The sequence below is a fragment of the Panicum virgatum genome, chromosome 3N (genome assembly GCF_016808335.1).
Source record: "Panicum virgatum strain AP13 chromosome 3N, P.virgatum_v5, whole genome shotgun sequence".
NCBI lineage: Eukaryota > Viridiplantae > Streptophyta > Magnoliopsida > Poales > Poaceae > Panicum > Panicum virgatum.
The window spans coordinates 24517712-24538072 of NC_053147.1; the positions used below are offsets into that span (position 1 = coordinate 24517712).

The following is a 20361-nucleotide window of genomic DNA, read 5'->3' on the forward strand; positions in this document are numbered from 1 at the left end:
CCGAGTCGAGCGCTATATATGTTCTCCGGGCTTGGACGGTTGTTTTTCTTTTTGCCGCGTCGAATTGGTAAAACGGTAAACAGGATTGGTGCATAAAAATTATCGAATGCAGAACATCAATGTCCGGATGATCTTCGCTGTGCGCATCCTGGGCAGCATTGAATCGGCGTCTGGTAATGCAACCCCACTGTTCAGGGTTTCAGGCGTTGGACCCTGTTGATGATCTCGCTCGGTACCACTCTTTGCACAGGATCAGTGTGGCACCATGTGTGATGTGTCCTCGGAAAAAGAAAGTGCCACCGAGCTTCGATCTCCTCACCCCCCCCCCCCCCCCACCGCACCCGAATCCAGCGAGGTGAAGGGGTTTTAGCCATGGTATATGGTTGGGTTCCGAGGTTTATCGGAGCCGCCGCAGCTGGCTGCGGGTGGTGAAGGATTGGGACACGGGAAGTGGCGGAGCCTTGTTGAAGTGTCGGAGCTTTGTTAATTGAGCTACTAAAATAATGAACAGTATTAAAATTACTGTTTAACTAGGAGAAACTAGCAAGGTAGCCCGCGCTAATAGCGCGAGTAGCTAGTTTTTTATTTAGTTTTTTATTATTTACATTAAAAAAACTCAACTTGCAAGAAACAAGCTGTCTTCGAGCGTTAATGTAATAAGAAAAAGACCTCACGTAGGCCGAGAATCTCCAAACCTCAGCCTCACCCTTACACAGAGGTGGGGTAACCCATACCGTTACTTGTGTGAGAGCGGGCCGGGATCTATTCCATGGGCTTTGGCATGTAGACATGCACGTGTATTTTTTTCACCTCAACCTGAAATTCGCCCACTAGGAGTCGAATCCATGACAATAAGGAGTGCTAGTGAGACCATCAAATCAATCCGGCTAGACACCCGTTCGCAAATTTATTTACCGCTCATCTGCTCTTGCTGAATACTACCTGCAGCTTTCTATGCATAGGAGTTCATAACAATCATCAATTTTTATGTTGGTTTGTTCTATATTATAGTTGCATATTTTATTACTTTAACCTGCAAAATCTAAATTTGAGGATTGAATTTTGATATTGGGTCACCTTCAATATGGATGCATATTGTATATGTTTGTGTTTATACAAAGTTTTTTTTTATAAGTAGTTATGAAATATATTTATATGTATGTGTTAGTGATGTTTGCTAACAGTATGTAACTTAGATGTTGAAGTTCGATTTGTATCTTGCACTATTTTAATTATTATTTAGCGAAAATATATCTAGCGTAGTTGTTAGAGCACCTAAGTAGCATCTAGCAGATCTAGATCTGACTCATCATAGGAGCGAAATAAAAATGATCATGGATTAGACAAAAAAAAGTTATGCTAAAAGATAAGTTGGGGCCTCATGCTGACTTTAGTAAATAAATATTATGCAAAACTTATATATATATGTGTGCTATATGAATGCATATATGTTCTAAATCTTTTATTCAATCGAATCAATTATTATTTTTCCCAATTTGGTCACTGTATAATTTTTTATTTGTTTTTAGCCCATATAACTGCATAAATTGGCATACTTTAGAGTTTTGTCATCTTAGTTCCATATATAACTTTGTTGTTGTTTCTAACTCTTCTTTTTTATCTTCCATTTTCTATAACTATTTCTACTGATTTCACTGTACTCCATTTTCTTCCTCTGTATAGTTGAATCAATTAGTGTGTTTCACATCCGATGCATCTAATGGAGAAGTTTCTTGTTTAGTTCGACTCAGTTGCTGAGTTTAGATTGTGCCTCATGGCTTTTGTTTTTCTAAGCGAAGAGGACAAGCGGCAATATTTATTTGAATCATTTGTTTTGTACCGTACGCAATCAGCTTTAGAATAGATTAGCAGGGTTCTAGGCATCTTGCTATGGCAAAAATAACTCGTGGCTTCTTTGATGGATTGACTTCTCTTATGGATATAGAGCCATTTTGAAAATTGTTCGGTAGAACGGGTTCTCTTATTTTTTTTTCATGAATATATGAAAGATGTCAAATGTTCAACGTGCCCTGGCTATAATTTTATATTCTCTCCTAATATAAAATTTGATTTCATAATAACATAATTTCATATGAAATAACATAGTAGTGACTAATGATATTAATTAAAGACTAAACCAATAATTCCACTTTGTCTTTTTCTTTTCCCCTCATTTTCTCATTTTTCCTACCTTCCTTTTCTATTCACCTTTTCTACTTTCTTTATCCGTTCAACCATGCTGCTTCTTTATCTTTTTCTATTCCCTTTCTCTATACTTCTTTAGAAGTATAGATCACATTTTGTGTTCTATGCCTTGTGTTTTTTAATATACTTATAAAATATTAGATGTGGATAATAATGTTAAGAATTATTTATACTATTTGATTCCTCACACAATTAAGTCCGTGATTTTCCCCATGCATCTATTTAGATTGGGCTAATAAATAGTCACATTTATTTGTAGATTTCGGTGCTTTACTCTTTATCCCAACGATTATTACTTCTATGGAACTATTTGTATAATCTTTATTGACCACCATCAGATTAGTTTGTATAACTGAAGTTATTCAGGAATACAACATTTATGATGATAATCTTTGTTTGGAGAAAGCATTGGTTCTTCAGCAGATGTTTCTCTCACATTGATTGGAACTCTGCGCATCATCACTATCTTTTTCATCCCTATCTTGATGTTTGGTTGCTCACTTGCTCCAGAAGAAACGGACTGATTGAGTTTGGCAATGGTTATGAGTAGAATCCAGTTTGCTTCATGCAACTGCATGTACTGTAGGACATTCTTGAGACTCAAAAAATTGTGATTTGAAATTTCGGGCAAATACTACGGTCGCGCTGCTGTGCAGGGCGTTCTGAAGATTTTTTAAAGCAATTATCTCTTTCTATAATACAGATACAATACAATTATGATCGCACTATCACGCTTATGCTACTGCCATATTTCTTTCTTTTGCATATTTGAGGAGGGTTAATGTGAGATATAGATGAAGACGTGAGTTTTTATGTGGACTCTGTATTTAACTTTAATTTGATACAGACACTTTTGGGTAGTTTAGAATATTACATTCATTAAATTAGACATAGACTCTTCTGGTCAATTTAGACCGATAGATCTTCATTAAATCCAGTAGTGTAAATTCTATACATTAATACTATTTAGATCTTCATTAAATTAAACTTTATTTGACATGGAACTCAAATTTGGTTTTTATTATTGCATTTGACATATACTATTTGTTCAGCTATTTTCCCTTAATATGCTTCTTAATCACTCTTCACATCAACTATAATTTTTTTGTTTCTAGCTCTTGCATTTATCTATTTATTAGTCATATTCAATGCCAATTTTTTTATAATTTTAATTTTAATTTTAATTTTTCTATTTGGCTAATATGAATTTTTTTGTCTAGTGCTAATGCTAATTTTCTTAATTTGATAATTTAGGATTTTCCTATTTAGTAATTATATCAAATATGGACTCTTTGGTTGAGCCCTAATTTTCTTATTTTTTTAATTTTTAATTTAGCTATTTACTAATCTTACTCAGCATGGACTCTCTGTCATATCCCACTTTTCATTAATTTTTTAAATCCGAAATTAGCTATTTATTAATCATATTTGATATGGACTCTTGAATTAGTTTGAACCGTTAGATCTTCATAAAATCCAACGGTGCAAATTCTTCTTCTTTTTAGATTAACGTGGGAATTTCTAGATCTTCTCGCCGAACGTGGTGGCTTCTTTTAACACTCCTTTAATAATATAATAGATTTTGCATAGCAAGAGGGGGCCATGACCCTCTATGGCTACAGCTACCCTCCCCCAGTGGACACGGGTGTGCTGGTCATTATAATCGAATGGTAGCAACGGAAGGGTTGAAGGAGCCAACGAGGAGAGGTGCCGAGGCATGGTAGTTTCTTGCAGGAAAAAAATCATATTCCTCCCTTCAAGTATTGTCAAAATCCATTTGGTCCAATTTATCCTTTATAAGATTTATCTTTTTTTATTTCAATGCACAAATAAAGTCTCAAGGTGACAGCGGACATCATAACATATTTTAGAAAAATATGTCAACAATTTTCCATCATTATTTTGATAGGGTATGACATTTAATAATAAACTAACCCTTATAATCCAAAAGTATAGGTAAAATAATGATGAAAATTTGCAATATATTTTTTGACGCATGTTGTGATGTCCATTACAACCATGCAAACCTTAAATTATTCCACTTGTATGTGGATAAACAAAAAATAAATTGTATTAGGAGAAAAATTGAACCAAATAACATGGTTTGGAGGTCAAACTAAACCAACCAAGAAATAGTTAATCCAAACTTTGGTCTTACTTGACGGCATGGGCGGGCCCAATGGGTAGTCCGGGTAGGCCCAGGACTACCCAAAATTTTGGCCCAAAAATTTTTTAGAGCTTCAAAATAGAGTCCGAATTTGGCCCAGATGCTCACTCAAGCCCAATAACTCGTCACCTCTCTCCATCAGTCCATCTCCCTTCCCTCAGGCCTCAGCGCAAACCCTTGCAGCCCCACACTCCCGTTCGTTCCCCTCCCCGCGACGGCACGACCCCGACCGGCCGACCCTGTGCCCCGCCGCCACCCGCGCCAGGCCTGACCCGCGCCCAGCGCCCGCCCGCAGGCCGCTGCCCCCCGCCGTCCGCCACTCCCCGCCCGGCCGCCCCCCGTCCCGCGGTCCCGGTCCCCCGGTCTCATCCCGCCAGGCCGCCAGTACCGCAGAGCGCAGAGCGGCAGAGGCGCAGACGGCAGACGGGAGACGGCAGAGGGCAGACGGCCGTGCGGTGTGCCTCCGCGGCCCCGCCTCGCGGCTCGCGCCGTGGGCCCGTGGCAACTGGCAAGGGCGCAGGCGGCAGGCCGCAAGCCATGGCCGGCCGGCGCACCAGGCCACCAGCGCCTGCGCCTCCCACTGTCCGCAGCAGTACTGTCCCGCGCGGCGGCCGCGGCCTCCTCCCCAAATCTCACTGGTAATTTTATTTTTTCAGAAACATGAAGCCATTGTGATTTCATTAATCCATCATTTCATCTCAGATTCTCAGTCTCACTTAATGGAAACATTACTCTTTTTTTTTCAGAAACATTGCACTTGAGCCATGAAGAAGAAGAATGGAAGCATTGCTCTTCTTTTTCAGAGACATGAAGCGAAAGCAAAGAAGATTGATGTTGGCAGTGGTATAGGCTCAAATCAAACTCCATTTGTGTGTGATGGCAGTGGTTCAGGTTCAACTGTAGTTGTGGATGATGCTAGTGGTTCAGGTTCAGATCCAGTTGTGGATGATGCTAGTGGTTCAGGTTCAGATCCAATTGTGATTGTGGATGTTAGTTCAACTGAAAATGATGAGTCAATTGAAGTTGAAGAAGAACTAGAACCAGTGGATGAAGGGCTGCCTGAAGAAGCAGAACCACGAGTTCATGATGCCGGCTCCCTTCCCCTTGAACATGATCCAGGCTTAAGGCAGCTTATTTCAAGTTTTGATGTCAATGAAAGAGATGCAGCTAGAAGAGGGTACATTCTGAAAGGTACATGCCAACCACATGCCCATGATTTTCCGATCACCAGAATTTATGGTAAAGACCGTCGTTTTAGTCTTATCTGGTTCTATACCTATCCTTGGATTGAATATAGTGTGGAGAAGGATGCATCATTTTGTTTCACATGTTATTTGTTTGGCAAAGAAAATGGAACATTTGTTACTGGTGGTTGGAGGAATTGGAATGTTGGAACTATAGCACTTACCAAGCATGGGAACTCAAAGGGTCACCAATTTGCTCAAGAGAAACTCAATTTATTTGTGCAGAAGGATACTAAAATTGACACGGTTATTGTGAAGGTGTCAGAAAAGGAAAAACTTGAATACAAGGCTAGGTTGACATATTCACTTAGATGTTTGAGGTTCCTTTTGCATCAAGGATTGGCATGTCATGGGCATGATGAAAGTGAAGAATCTCACAACAGAGGAAACTTTCTTGAACTCTTGAAGTGGCTTGCAGGAAATAATGAGGAGGTTAATAAGGTTGTTCTGAAAAATGCTCCAGGTAATTGCATTTTGACCTCCCCTCGCATACAAAAGCAAATTATTAGATGTTGCTCTGAAGAAACAACTAGATACATAATTGAAGAACTTGGGGATGATCACTATGCAATTCTAGCAGATGAATGTAGTGATATATCACATAAGGAACAGCTGGCTGTTTGTTTGCGTTATGTTGATAAACTTGGTAGGGTTTGTGAGAGGTTCCTTGCTGTAGTTCATGTGGCTGGCACCACTTCTTTGGAACTCAAAGCAGCAATTCAGTCTTTGCTTTGTCGTCATCACTTGACTATCACTCAAATCCGTGGGCAAGGGTATGATGGGGCTAGTAACATGAAAGGAGAGGTTAAAGGGCTGAAAACATTGATCATGAAGGAGTCTCCCTCCGCATATTATGTACATTGTTTTGCACATCAACTTCAGTTGGTTCTTGTTGCTGTTGCCAAAGGTAATGTTGGATGCCAAACCTTTTTTGGTCAAATTTCCCGCTTGCTGAATATAATTGGAGTTTCTTGCAAACGTCATGATATGCTTAGAGATGTTAGAGCTCGAAAACTGAAGAAGGCACTTGAATTGGGTGAAATAGAAAGTGGGAGTGGTTTAAATCAAGAGATGGGATTGGCTAGGCCCGGTGACACTAGGTGGGGTTCTCACTACAAAACTATCTTGCATATCATTGACATGTATTCTACAATTCGGGAAGTACTCATAACTCTTGGAAAGGATCCCACCCAAAGGGATGATTGGCCAAACATACATGCTATGGTTCTAATTTTTGAGTCATTTGAGTTTGTTTTTAATGCACACTTGATGCTTGTCATTCTTGGATACACAAATGAGTTATCCCAGTCATTGCAAAAGAAGGATCAAGATATTGTGAATGCAATGTCACTTGTCGGTGTGGCAAAAAAAAGAATGCAACAAATGAGGTCTCATGGGTGGGAAGGTTTCTTAGCAAAGGTTACATCATTTTGCAGAAAATATTCCATTGATATCCCTCCAATGGATGGTAAATATGAGCCTCATGGAAGATCCCATCGGTTTTACCCAGAACAAACAATTGATGACCATTATAGAAGAGAAGTGTACATTGGTGTGATTGATAGAATTCATCAAGAGCTTGAGAATCGGTTTGATGAGGTTAGTATGGAGTTGCTTCTTTGTATGCCGGCTTTGAATCCCTCCAATTCATTTGCCTCTTTTGATGCACAAAAAGTACTTCGACTTGCAACTTTTTATCCCAAAGACTTTTCAAGTGCTCAATTGACGGAACTTGAACTCCAACTTGATACATATATTGATGATGTGAAAGAGGATGATAGATTCCAAGGCCTAAACTCACTTAGTGAGCTGTCTATTAAGCTTGTTGCAACACAGAAACATGATCTTTATGGTAAGGTGTTCTTGATCCTTAAATTGGCATTGATTCTACCCGTGGCAACTGCAACTGTCGAAAGAGTATTTTCTGGGTTAAATCTAGTGAAGAGTCAGACGAGAAATCGCATGTGTGATGAGTTTTTGAATGATTGTTTGGTCACTTGGATTGAGCGTGAAATTTTCTCTAATATAAGTGAGGATGACATAATCCATACTTTTATGGCCATGAGGAAGCGTAAAGCAGGAGCATTAGACTAGATTAGTATTGCAGTCTTCTATTTATAATTTATGTAAGGTTTTATTGATGTTGCAACATTTTATATTGTAAGTTATTCGAGTTCTCAACTAATTGGTTGAATTCAATGTATTAAGGGACCTTATTGTAAGCGTAAATTTGATCGTTATATACCGTATTGTTACCGAAGTGCTATTAGATTATACCGGATTGCATTTTGAAATTTTTTTGTCAGGACTACCCTAGTTTCAATTCCTGGGTCCGCCACTGCTTGACGGGAGTAATTTGTGACTGCTCAGCAGCCGGGCCCACCAGGCAAAACTACGGTAAGAAGGCAAAGTGCTAGGTGGAAGTGGACGATGGCCGAGGACCACTCTAATACCCCTCCGGTGGCCTGAAAAAATCGAGTAGTTACGGTGAAACTTTGATTCGGGTGTAGTCATGCGGACTAAACTTTCCAAAGAGAAGACTCCAAACATGACCACCATCTTTTTGTCGGGAAAATTCGTGAACGAGTCCGCAATACTTAAAAGCATGTCCCGCAGTAAAGTAAACTAGTGCTTGGCGCGCGCCCATGCGCGCGAGTACACATTAGATGCTCAAGATGATTAGAACATAGTTACCTAGGGAGTAGCAGTATATTACAAGCGTAGATATAAATTTAGCTAAACAATTAGCAGTTCTTCTATAGCTAGATAGAATTATGACGTTGTGGATCATAATCTGCATGATACGTGCTGATGAGGTAGGTACTATACCTCGTGTGGTAAGAGATGTTGACTTAGTCTTGTAGTCGGTTGATACATGATCTGTGTATGTATATGGAGGAGCAAGTTTTTCTAATGCAGTGTTAGCACGGTACAAACTACTGAAGTAAATATCGATCGAAGAAGTTCTTGCTTGATGACACGCGGAGTGAGTTGTGCTTGATGATACGCGGCGAGCGGAACGGCACCAACGCGTCGGCAGGAGAACCAGCAGCAGCAACACTCAAGCAGCGGCCGCAAGTTTTGACACGGCGTGAGCCACTCGATCGGCATCGCAGGGGTCAAGGATTTTCGGGTGACGTGTACCGGCTGCGCGGCCGCCGAGCCCGCCCGGATTGTTACTTTAGATGCGTTTGCAGCCAGTACACAGCGCCGAAGCGTATCCTGATGTGCAGTGATGCCCTGAACTCTTCATGTAAAAAACATGGCACTCGTTTGCTGTACGCTTATACTAGCGTAGATGGGATCAGAAATTCAGAATCCCTGCAAGCTCTGACCTCTGAAGAACTCATCGTGCTACAGTGATGATACGACTCAAAATTCAAACACGCCCGTGCGTGTACTTCGTAATTTTGAGCCGCGTTTGCCTACAACGCCTCGATCGCGCATTTATGCCGGGGCCCACTTGTGAATCGGATCAATTCCTTGTACGCTCCCCAGGATCGCTGCAATTTATTGCGTGTGTGGGGCTCTGGGCAAGCGCCTGGTAACCGCAGGCTCCCAGAATTCTGAAACAGAGCTCACCCATCATCCTCTCCCTGAACTTGCCAACATGAAAGAAACTCATTCATCAGCGGGCTGTCGTTCTCCTAAATTCAGAAGACAAACATCCCATTCCCAACACAGGTCAACTATCAACGAGACACGCAAACAAACCGCAATACCAATGTGCACAGAAAAGTTCGAGCAGTCCGCAACATTTTCTTTATTACTACTACCAGGGGCGAGCTCTCAGGAAGCAAGAACTGATTCAGCCCACCCTCCACACTCCACAGTATTAGAAGCATCTGAACAAAGGGCGGTCAGAGAGGAATCTTCACGAGATCACGCCAAATCAGGAGACCAAATGACAGATGGTTTCAAAGCTAGAAAAATGATCGGGCTAAACAAATCTTCTTCATCGCACAGTGATAACATCAACCGCAGCAACACACCTTCTATTCCTTGCTCCCAACTGCATCTAGATTCCACAAGCCGGCAGGAAAACGCTCGATCATGCTCCCTTTCTTACGGGGATCACAATCTTTAATCTTAACTCTTTACCAACACAAAGGCATTCATCATGGACAAATGCAGGATCACCACCCCCACCATGTACTCTCTTTTCTTTTGTACCATCCCAAACTTTTACTTCGACCCAGCCTGTTCTTACGGATTCGCTAGATCATACCCACCTGTTTGGAGTAATGGCTTTGGGCGCTTTTATTCGGGCCCATGTGCGCGAAGAACTTAGCCGGGGACGTTGAAGTGGAAGAGCCAAGAGATGACAAATGCGAACACCATGCAAGCAAGGAGGAAGTTGAGGAACCTGTGCCCTTGCCAGAACCTTTGGGCTTCAGCTGGTGGTGCTTGCACAGCAGCTACGTTGTTTGTTTCACTCCACTGGTCGCTGAACTCCGGATCACCCAAAACTACCACATTGCTTGCAGTTGAGCTACATATCTCACATATCCTGAGAAAAGAAGAAACAATTCAATTCATACACTTTCAAATTACAGGAATCCATAAACATAGAGCTTTGCATTTGAAGAAAAATGTAAGAAGCACAGGGGTCATTTTAACTTTTTCTTTCACAACAGAAGGTAATAAATAAATGTCGCTAAGCGTGTATAAGGAGAGGAATGTTGTCAGAAGAGACCTTAGCTTTGTATCAAGGGTACTAAAGGCAATGACAATCAGCCGTGGCAACAAGTATGTGAGCTGAAACTATTCTGATAGTCAGGAAGGCATAAGCCACATTTCCTGCAACAGAGGAATGCTCCATATGGATGCACTGATAAATGTGTTTGAGCGAGAGACAACAGGCATGCACTGAATGATCTTGATGTTTGCCTAAATTTCATGTGGTAAACTCAGGGGACACAATTTTTGACAGAGTAGTTTGCGAGATGAACAATAAAGACAGGAACCGACATATGTTCAACAAAGAAGTTGATTAAAGGCCCACTTTTGCATGTCTTGAACTGATCATTGGTTTAAAGCAATAACATTCCAGTGCGCTTCTACATATTTGACAGTTGAGCAGTTGACACTATGTGATAAAATAATTTCTCAAGCAGGTAAAAAAATTCTAAATCTAGAGAACTTGATAAAAGCAGACAATGAAAAAGTGCTAGATAGACACAAGGTTACTACTTCATTTCGTTGACATTGCAAATAAGAATTCAATAGTTATATTCCTGTTCCTAATTATGAATTTAAGATCAATGATTTGTGAAACTGCCAGTTCATATTAGAATAAATCACATCCTGAATTGCTAGGGAACTATCCTTATTACTATCAAATTGTGAATCCTAAGCTCCAATATCGATTAAGGTGGCAAATCTTGTTTGCAATAACAAGACATAACAAAAGGTATGAAGTTTGATCAAAGCACTAGAATCTACTGAACGTTAGAGAATTCCAATGTGCGCTAAACAGATAATGAGAACCGCTCTTTGGAAATATCTGCATCCCTCTCCTGTAATGATAACACTTATCACTGAGACTAAGTGCAGCACTTTATGATTGCTGGCTGCTGCTACAACAATTTCATTAAAGGAACAGCATTGAGGAGAAACTTACCCAGCATCGGCTTAGATGGTTTGGACATGTACAACGAAGGCCTCCTGAGGCGCCGGTGCGTAATGGGGTTCTTGAGCGGGTCGACAATGTAAAGAGGGGTAGAGATAGACCTAAACTGACGTGAGATGAGTCGGTTAAGAGAGACCTTAAGGATTGGAATATCTCTAAAGAGATAGCTTTGGATAGGAGCGCTTGGAGACTAGCTATCAATGTGCCTGAACCTTGAACTTATTTCTTTCGGGTTTCATCTCTAGCCTACCCCAACTTGTTTGGGAAAAAAAGCTATGTTGTTGTTGTTGTATATACCTTCTGTAGTGGAAAGTGACACAACCACTCTACCCCCTACACCACCAAACAAAAATCCATGTCACAAATACTCAAATCAGACCACGTCAATCTATCAAGAACATACTTGGTCAACACAATACTCCATGAGCTCTCAAATAAATAAAATAAAACAAAACTCAGACAGCAAACAGATAATGCACAGAAAATCTGTGAGAAAGCAGACTAAAAGAACAAATTGTAACTTTATCCTCTCCAACTATCTCAGCAACCATGTCAATCTATCAAGAACATACTTGGTCAACACAATACTCCATGAGCTCTCAAATAAATAAATAAAATAAAACTCAGACAGCAAACAGATAATGCACAGAAGAATCTGTGAGAAAGCAGACTGAAAGAACAAATTGTAATTTTATCCTCTCCAACAATCCCAGCAACCGCGAATCCTACAAGCCTACTAATTAATCATTTGCTTTGCCTTTTGCAACCCATTTGCTCCCTTTAACTTTTCCCACCTAAAGAGAACCAAAACAACCGCCACCTGCTAAGATTCCTTAACCATGTGTTCATGCACTCCCAAATGCATTATCTTTCAGATAAACCTCACATCCGCAATCAGTAAACCCTGAAAATCTGTATTGCACTCGTGTGTAGTGCCACATCCTACGGATGAAACACAGTGAAATTACCAAACCGTGTAGACTTGGCATGACGAGTTTAAGTATTTGCTCCCTTAAAATCACTAAATTGGTCTAAATCATCCAGTTATATGGGCTGGGAGCCTGGGACTTACTTGTTGCCTCTGATCTTGAACCAGGTGTCGGCGCACTGCTTGTGGGCGTAGGACAGGTCGCCCTTGCAGGAGCAGCCGAGCGTGATGCCGGCGCCGGACTCGGCTGCCGCACTCTCCAGGCCGAGGTGGCAAATGCGGCAGTTCTGCTCGGACTTCTCGGGACTGGTCTTGATGATCTCGGCCAGTCCGGCCTCCAGGTCGACGTCTTCCAGTGAGCCCTCTGACACGCAGGACGACTTCCTGAAATGCTCCCCAACGGTCTCGCCGTCGGCATCGGCGTCGACGGAGCTCGCGCGGGCGGATGCGCACGGTGAGATGTAGTCCTCGTAGGCGGTGGAGTCGTGGCGCGAGTGAGACGGCCACGACCGGTCCTCCGCGTCTGAGAAGTACTGGCTTTCTTCCTCGTCCCCGTCGTCGCCGTCCACGAACTCAGGCACATCCCGGCGCCGCTCGCCGCGCTCGAGGTCTTCGGCATCGGGTTCGATTGACGACGGCTCTCCACCGCCCACCATCTCTCCTCCGCCGAAGATGGAAACAACCTACTCCGACCAAAACATCAAGAAATGAAACCAGACGAAAGGAATTAATCACAAAAACCAGAACAAATCAATCCAGCGGTTCCCAAGGTCAAAACCCCAACCTATCAAGAACACAAATTTACCAAGAAAAACGCCGCCGCCGCCGCCGCACCGCTGTACGAATCCCACCTCAATACCCTCATCCAAGAGCTAGGAACCAACCAAGACGGCCAAATCAAGAAACACGGGCAATGCGATCGCGAGAAGCGATCCAAAGAGGATGGAACCCACTAATGCGGCAGTGGACGGCTCCTGAAGGGGTGGGGTTCCCGTGAGGTTTCTTGGTCCATCGCCGAAAGAAGACAAGAGAAACCGGGGGAGAGAAAACAGATTATGTGTGCTGCCCACACACAGTGAGAGGAAAAGAAGAGTGAGAAAGAGAAAGAAAAGCCTGTGCTTGCCGGGAGGAGAGAAAGATAGAAACAGTGTTCACTGGGCTAGAGCTGGAGCTGGTTGCTAGAGCTGGAGCTGGTTGCTGAAGTGGTATGAGAGAAAAATATTGTTGGCTGGTTGGTGACTAAAAACTGGTACTGGAGCAGTATAAGAGGAAAACACTGTTGGACTGGAGACTGCTGGAGCTGTTGAACAGAGTGAATGGGAGAGGAGAAGCAGAGAGGCAGCGAGCAGGGGGGTCGAGCTCTCAACTCATCTCATCTTATGGTCATATGAACCCATGACCATTGTCGGATGGCCCCCATGGATCAAGGACTCATGGACAAGAGGAGTGCATGTGAAGACTGCTTCCCATTTCTTCAGAAAAAAAAGACTGCTTCCCGTGAATCTGTGGATGATGTTTTTTTTTTGAGAGGTTGTGGAATTGTGGATGATGGGTTGATGCCGTGGAGTTGGCAAAGTAGTGGTTTTTGCTAGTTCTTTTCTTAGTGAAATATCATATTCTTATTATGTCAATATGCCATGTACGAGTATACCAAGTACAAATAGTAAAATATTTATATCTTTTGCCATCACTTGTAGAAGTGGCTCGCAATCTTTCTAAAACTAGTGTTAGTATTGAGGTTATTAAAAAGACAAAATGTTCAATGTTACGCATCATCTAAAAAACACTCTTTTCAAGATTGAAAACACATGTCAGAGTTGTATTCTGTACATTAGGGGCACCGAGAGACATAGATTTATCTACTTTTCTTGTTGCCTATAACCATGGATAAGTACCCATAGGATAACAATGTCAATTGTTTTGCATATACGACTTATCTTCTCTACATTACCAATATTTTTTTATAAGAAGAGAGATTTACAATTGTTAGATATCATGAAAGAATTTTTACGACAATGTAGCGACAAAAAATATTATTGTATATAACCAGCAATATGAGTGACGTATAAGTCTGTCTGTCTATCTATCTATCTGTCTGTCTACGCAAACTGCAAGCATATCGCTAAGGATGTGCCAAAACCCCAACAAATCTTACTTCAGAACACATAATGACAACAAAATTGTCGGTGATATTTTTATGAAGAAACTATTAGAGATTTTTTTTTTGTGCGGGCTACTGAATTAATTTATCCGTGGGTACATGTAGAATTGCAAATGGGAAGCATAGATTTACTATAGTCAGGAAGAGGGAGAATGAGAAGTAGGAGGGGGCTGGGATTGAGCTCTCACAATTCATCTCATCTTATGGCCATGATCCCATGACCATGCCTCCCATGGATCAGGGAGTTATGGGGAAGGGAAATAGCTCAAGACCGATTCCTGTGGATGGTGTTGATGCAGTGGAGCTCGCAAGTTTTTACTTGAGTGAAATATTTTACCTTTCCAATCAAATTGTCACGTATACCAAGTATAAACAGAGAAGTTTTAATATCTTCTATCTATTGCTTGTAGATGCGGCTTGCATTTTTTTTCTGAAAATTATGTTAGTAGCATTTTACTGAATAAAAAGTGATCCGTAAACATTAAAAAAATCCCTTTTGCGACATGAAAACAGTTAGACATAATGTTTGTCTATCTTTCTTGTCATTTATGCCAAGCATGTACAGAAAGATATTGCTATGTAAGTATCCATTGCTTCCAGTTGCAGTTTGTCTTGTCTACCTTGCTAACATGGTTTCGCAAAAACAAAATCTTTTGCTTTTGTAAAATATCATGAAAGTCCTCTGCAAACAAAGTACCAAGAAAAGATAATATAGTATCTAATTAGTGGTACAGATTGACGTAGTAGGTCCATCTACCTATCTATTTGGAGTCTTGGAGATAATATAGTCATCTGCAAGCATATGGCGCGCCAACGTCACAACAAATCTTACTACACTAGCTATGACAAAAATTTATTTAGAGATATTTTTTGTGCAGAAATTATTGAAGATTTTTTGTGCTATTGAATTTATTGATTTGGATACCCACTGAATTGTGAATTGGGAGCGCGGTTTTACTATTGTTAGGTGAGACGAGAGATGCGTGTACTGAAATCATGGAAAAGAAGTTCCCGTGTGCACGAGTGGGTGACAATGCCGAGCCTACCATGATTTCACCTCGCACGGACCGTTTCCATAATTTCAGTGAGGCGTCCTCTTTTTTTTTTTCCTCTGACGAAACAGCACCACAGCTTTGGGCAAAATACTGCAGCTTTACATTGACTGCCTACCACCGTAAAAAATAAACAAAATTTACTATTGTACCAGCACGGCCCCAGCTTTACCAAGATTGGCAACATCAAACTGTGAGGCCGGAGATGGACACGTCACTCTCCTCCGCAGTCTAGCTCCTTTTTGCCTTTCACCAATCAGAGCCCGCACCTCCTCTGCGACTGCGAAGGCTGTGGCCGGGGCACGTTCCTTCCCGTCCGGTTTCCTGGACGCGACATGATTCGGCATGAGGCATCCTCGGCACGCCCTGCATCATTCCACTCGAGAAATTCAAGTGGCTGTGAAATCCACCCCTGCTCTGCTCTCTCGTGTTAAGAATCCATCACAAGTCTGGTACAATGGCCTGGCCTGGAGCCCATGGCAGGCGCGATCGAGGCTGTTGCAGCTGACACCCAGGGACGATAAGACGGGACGCGTAATGTGACGATTCCATTTCCACGTAGGTAACTGTCGCATCGCGTCGCCGTAGGCTACCAGAGTCTGATCACACTGCACAGTATCACCTTCAGATTCAAAAAAGTAGTTTCTGTTTTATTTTTAAAAAGTAGTTTCTGTCAAAAATTTCTGCATGGTTCATGAACAAATTTCTTCATATTACAGAATTTAAATTCCCCAAACAACTGGGTGAGAGAGGGAGAGATGCTTGGGGCTAGGAATGGCCGGCCATGATACTACTCGGCGCATCATTATGAGGGTGGTGGATGCGAGAAAGGCAGGCAGCCATGATTCATCCGCGGCAGGCTCGCGATGCTCCGGCCGGACGGGTCAAGCAAGATCCAGCCCACGGGAAAAGATGGTGATCCCTCTGACACACGTGTTAACCTGCATTGCCCGGTTAATTGTCTGCGGCTCGAGAAGAGAATGAGACTAATCGACGTTGCTGGTGGTGTGTTGCTGTCAGGCTAATGGCTCTCGTCGATGGATCTTGCTGATGCCTGATGGTAGCTCGAAGCTAGTAGTAGCATGCCATGTAGGGTTGTTGCTGCTACGCATGGCCGTATGGGCACGCCAACCGATCTCCTAGGCCTTTGGGCAGCATCGTGTGTGTGTTTGTCGAAATGATAGGCTCAATAACCAGCAAGTGAAAAGTTTGGGATGAGATCATGAGAAGCTCCATCATCTTGGTAGCAGTAACTTGCTGCCTGCAGCTTACATGACAGACTCTTATATGCCTAATGCCTTGCATGTGTTATCTTATTATTTGGCTAACAAACGGAGCCTCCACGTTCGCTTTCAAGGTCTAGAAATTTCCATATTAATAAAAAAAGTACCCACCACTGTCATTATGATAAAAATTAGCCTAAAATACCCCTATGCCTAATTAAAAATCACCCACCAATGCCATTATGAAAAAATAAATATAAAATACCATTTAACTATGTATCAGCTACAAATATATACTATTATCTTATTATTTGTCCAACAAACGGAGCCTCCACGTTCGCTCTTAAGGTCTAGAAATTTCCACGTTAATCGGAGAAAAATAAAAAAAATAAAAATTACCCACTACTGCCATTATGATAAAAATTAGCCTAAAATACCCCTATACCTAATTAAAAATCACCAATCAATGCCATTATGAAAATATAAATATAAAATACCATTTAGCTATGTATCAGTTACAAACATATACAATTAATAAAAACTAAAGCTAACAACAATCAATCAAAATAAAACAAAAATAAGAATACTTATATGCATAATATTATTAAAGCTCAACAAATTAAATTGTTATTATAGGTAGATCATATTTGAATTGTTTTAATCAACAATAAGACATAATTTACGATAATGAACATGGTGATGTATGATAAAAAAATAATATAATCTTTAAGTAAGGATATAATGATATGCAAATTTTTGAATTTTCAATACTAGCGCGGGCTATACGCCTAGTTGATAGAGAGCAGAATGGCATCACAACAGGATTTGGGTCCAAGCATTTGCTGTGTGCAACGTCCTTTGCGGACTTGGTAATGAGAGATTTTTTTTTTCTGTGTGTGAGAGAGTTACATCGGCAGTTCTTGTAAATTCATATGTTCCAACAAATCCAAGATAGGCTCGATCAACCGAAAGCATATGAAGTACAAATATGAGCTGGCTGCTATGCTCCAGTTCAGTCTCGTGACCTTTTCGGGCCGGGTTTCCAAACAGGAAAGGCTAGCAGTTAGCATCAAGATGCTCGTGAAAAAAACCAGGACGATCGCTCCATGACATGAGAGCTGGTGAGTAGAAGTAGCATGCAAATGGTACCGAAACTGCAAAGCTTTGTAGCAGGAATCTAGCGCCATAATTGAGGCTGGAACCGCCGAAAATGCAACGTCAACCACCACATACCACTATTATGCACCACCAAACCTTCAGATATCCTAATCACTCAGCGCACAGTGTCTAAAGCTTGATGCTGCTCCCGTGGGGCCAGTGGACGGGCGTCTGGGCCCACCTGACAGTGACCCCACCCCATGGAGGCACAGGCACAGAACCTTGAGCTTGCTTGCAGAAGACACTCCCATCTTTACAGTAGACTAGTAGAAAGATGGCGGAGATGGGAGGTGCCTGACTTTTGTTGAACCAAGGCCGTGTTTGGTTAGAAACCATGATATTACTGTAGCACTTTTGACCAAAAATTTAGAGTAGTAAACGAAGTCTAATTACAAAACTACATCCACAACCCCGTGTAAATCGAAAGATGAATCTAATGAGGTCTTTGACCGCGCGATTAGAGGATGGTTACTGTAGCGTCACTGTAGCAAATCATCAATTAATTACTGTCATTAGATTCGTCTCGAAAAGTTACACCCATTCCTGAAAAGGTTTTGCAAATAGACTTTATTTAGTACTCCATGCATACGAGATTCTCTCCTCGAAAAACGTGCGCGAAAAATTTACCGTGTATCCAAACACGGCCCAAAGCAACATGGTGGCACCGGTCCCTGGAGCCCTGGGAAAAAAATGGCGAAGGGTTAGGTGTCAAACCTCCTTCCACTCTGGCATTAACAAAGGGATCAGCATGGCATGATGGCATCAATTAGTCCCCAACTTGCCTTTAAGCAACTGCTCAGGCCATTCTTTATGATCCGGCCGCTTTTGGAGGCTTCAGAGGCACTCTTCGCACCCTCTGTTCTTCAGTCACGGTTAGTGCAACAGAAGCGTACTCTGTGTCAACAGGGCGCGAGTAATTAAACCCGTGATGGGTTTGGTTACAACGCCTACGATGATACGGTAAAATTAAATACATGGCGGTAGTTGTTTGGTTGTCGCCATGCCAGTTGACACCCATTTACTCCATTCGATTGGCTTATTAGCCAATGAGTCAAGTTTTTTTCTCATACCAAATCAGCACTAATAAGTATTTTTCTCTCATAACAAATTAGCACCAGCCACAGTCTACCGAGTAAATCAGGACTTCTTGCACTTGCACCTAACTTCTCTTCAGCATTAGAGCCAAAATGACCCAGCCAAGTTTATAAGCACAACGGGTTACTATTACTACAGTGAATTAGTCACAAGGCCACTGTAATGAAGTAAAAAACAGTGGTAATCTGCACTGTGACGGTACGGCAACATGAGCGGGTGATCCGTAGCAGATTAGCAGCAGGCAGCCAAATGAAAGAAACACAGGTGACGCGGTTCATAAATGTTGGCGCCAGTGTGCGCGAAGCAGAGAAGACACAGAGATCGCCCAAAAGCTCGTAGAATCTGACAACGTATATTACTGCTGGCCGTGCTATCCGTGGCGCCAGATCCATGATCGGCGGAAGTAAAAACCCTTGCATTGCATCCCCATAAATTCTGACAGAACCCACCATGGCACTACATCACCGATGGCCGGTCTTGCAGCTATTTACTAATGCCAATATTTGCTGACTTGATCGAATCAGAAAGATGGCTGGGTGCACTTAATCCCTTCCATTAACTTTTTCTTTTCTCTAAAAGATGGCCATGACCCTGCCATGTGTTCATGCGATGCAGTGAATTGGTAGGATTATGCAGATCTGCGAACTGATCTGGCAGGGCTAGGCCAAGTAATGGCCCTCCTAATGGATGCGTGGGTAAGAGCTCAACGACACCAGATAGATATGCAGCAGCGATGACTGACAGGAGATGAAATGAGATTTGGGCCATATGTTTAGTTCTTTACATGTAAACGCAAAAAAGCCGTAAACGCATTAAAGTGAAAATGAATCTTACTAATTTGAAGTACTAAATAAAGTCTATTTATAAATTTTTTTGCATGGTTGGGCTGTAAATCGCGAGACGAATCTAATGAGCCTACTTAATCTATGATTTGCAATAGTGATGCTACAGTAACCATCCACTAATTATTGATTAAACATGGATTAATTAGCATCATTAGATTCGTCTCACGATTTACAACCAATCTATGCAAAAAGTTTTGCAAATAGACTTCATTTTCATTTAGTACTTCAAATGACCAAGATTCCTTTGCAAATTTTTTTTGCAAAATGAACTAAACAGACCCTTGGTCTAATCCCCAGCTGAACTGCGTGCGTGGGCATCATGTGCATGAGTGCAGCAGCGCAAAAAGTGGGCTAGTGGCTCGCATTTACGAACCTGATGCCGCGGACGATCAAACAGGAATCGCACTACGAAATACGGGAGGGGACACGAGAATCCGGGGCAGGATCACGCAGGCCCGTGCCGTGATCGGCGAAGCAGGCTCTGGCGCTTGTTTAACGCCGAACCAGGCCGGTACCTGCATTGAACTTCACTCAAGGGCCGGTGCCTCCTGGAAACATCGCTCGGGATCAGCTAGCTAGCCCTTATCGATCGCGTCCAGCAATCGCAGGTGCCACGAAGGCACGAACTTGACGGCACGTTTGGCATGGAGG

General features: G+C 42.1%; 1 protein-coding gene across 2 annotated transcripts; it reads right to left on the reverse strand.

The window, feature by feature from the left end:
* Nucleotides 1-9327: 9327 nt before the first annotated feature.
* On the reverse strand, nucleotides 9328-13338 carry LOC120665299. 2 transcript variants are annotated; one of them, XM_039944827.1, is made up of 3 exons: nucleotides 12961-13338; nucleotides 12321-12859; nucleotides 9328-10126 (listed from the first exon to the last, which is right to left on the reverse strand). In XM_039944827.1, exons 2-3 carry the CDS (start codon nucleotides 12830-12832, stop codon nucleotides 9904-9906), a joined length of 735 nt encoding a protein of 244 aa, XP_039800761.1. In that variant the 5' UTR covers nucleotides 12833-12859; nucleotides 12961-13338; the 3' UTR covers nucleotides 9328-9903. The 2 variants fall into 2 exon arrangements, with proteins under 2 accessions (XP_039800761.1, XP_039800760.1); XM_039944826.1 differs by having other exon boundaries at nucleotides 12982-13337.
* Nucleotides 13339-20361: the final 7023 nt, after the last annotated feature.

Coding starts and splice junctions, on each gene's coding strand:
- LOC120665299 (XM_039944826.1), bottom strand. CDS start 13,041: ATGAGGGTATTGAGGTGGGATTCGTACAGCGGTGCGGCGGCGGCGGCG. Junction 12,860..12,981: donor CGGCGGCGGCGTTTTTCTTG/GTAAATTTGTGT, acceptor TGGTCGGAGTAG/GTTGTTTCCATCTTCGGCGG. Junction 10,127..12,320: donor TTCAAGATCAGAGGCAACAA/GTAAGTCCCAGG, acceptor TTCTTTTCTCAG/GATATGTGAGATATGTAGCT.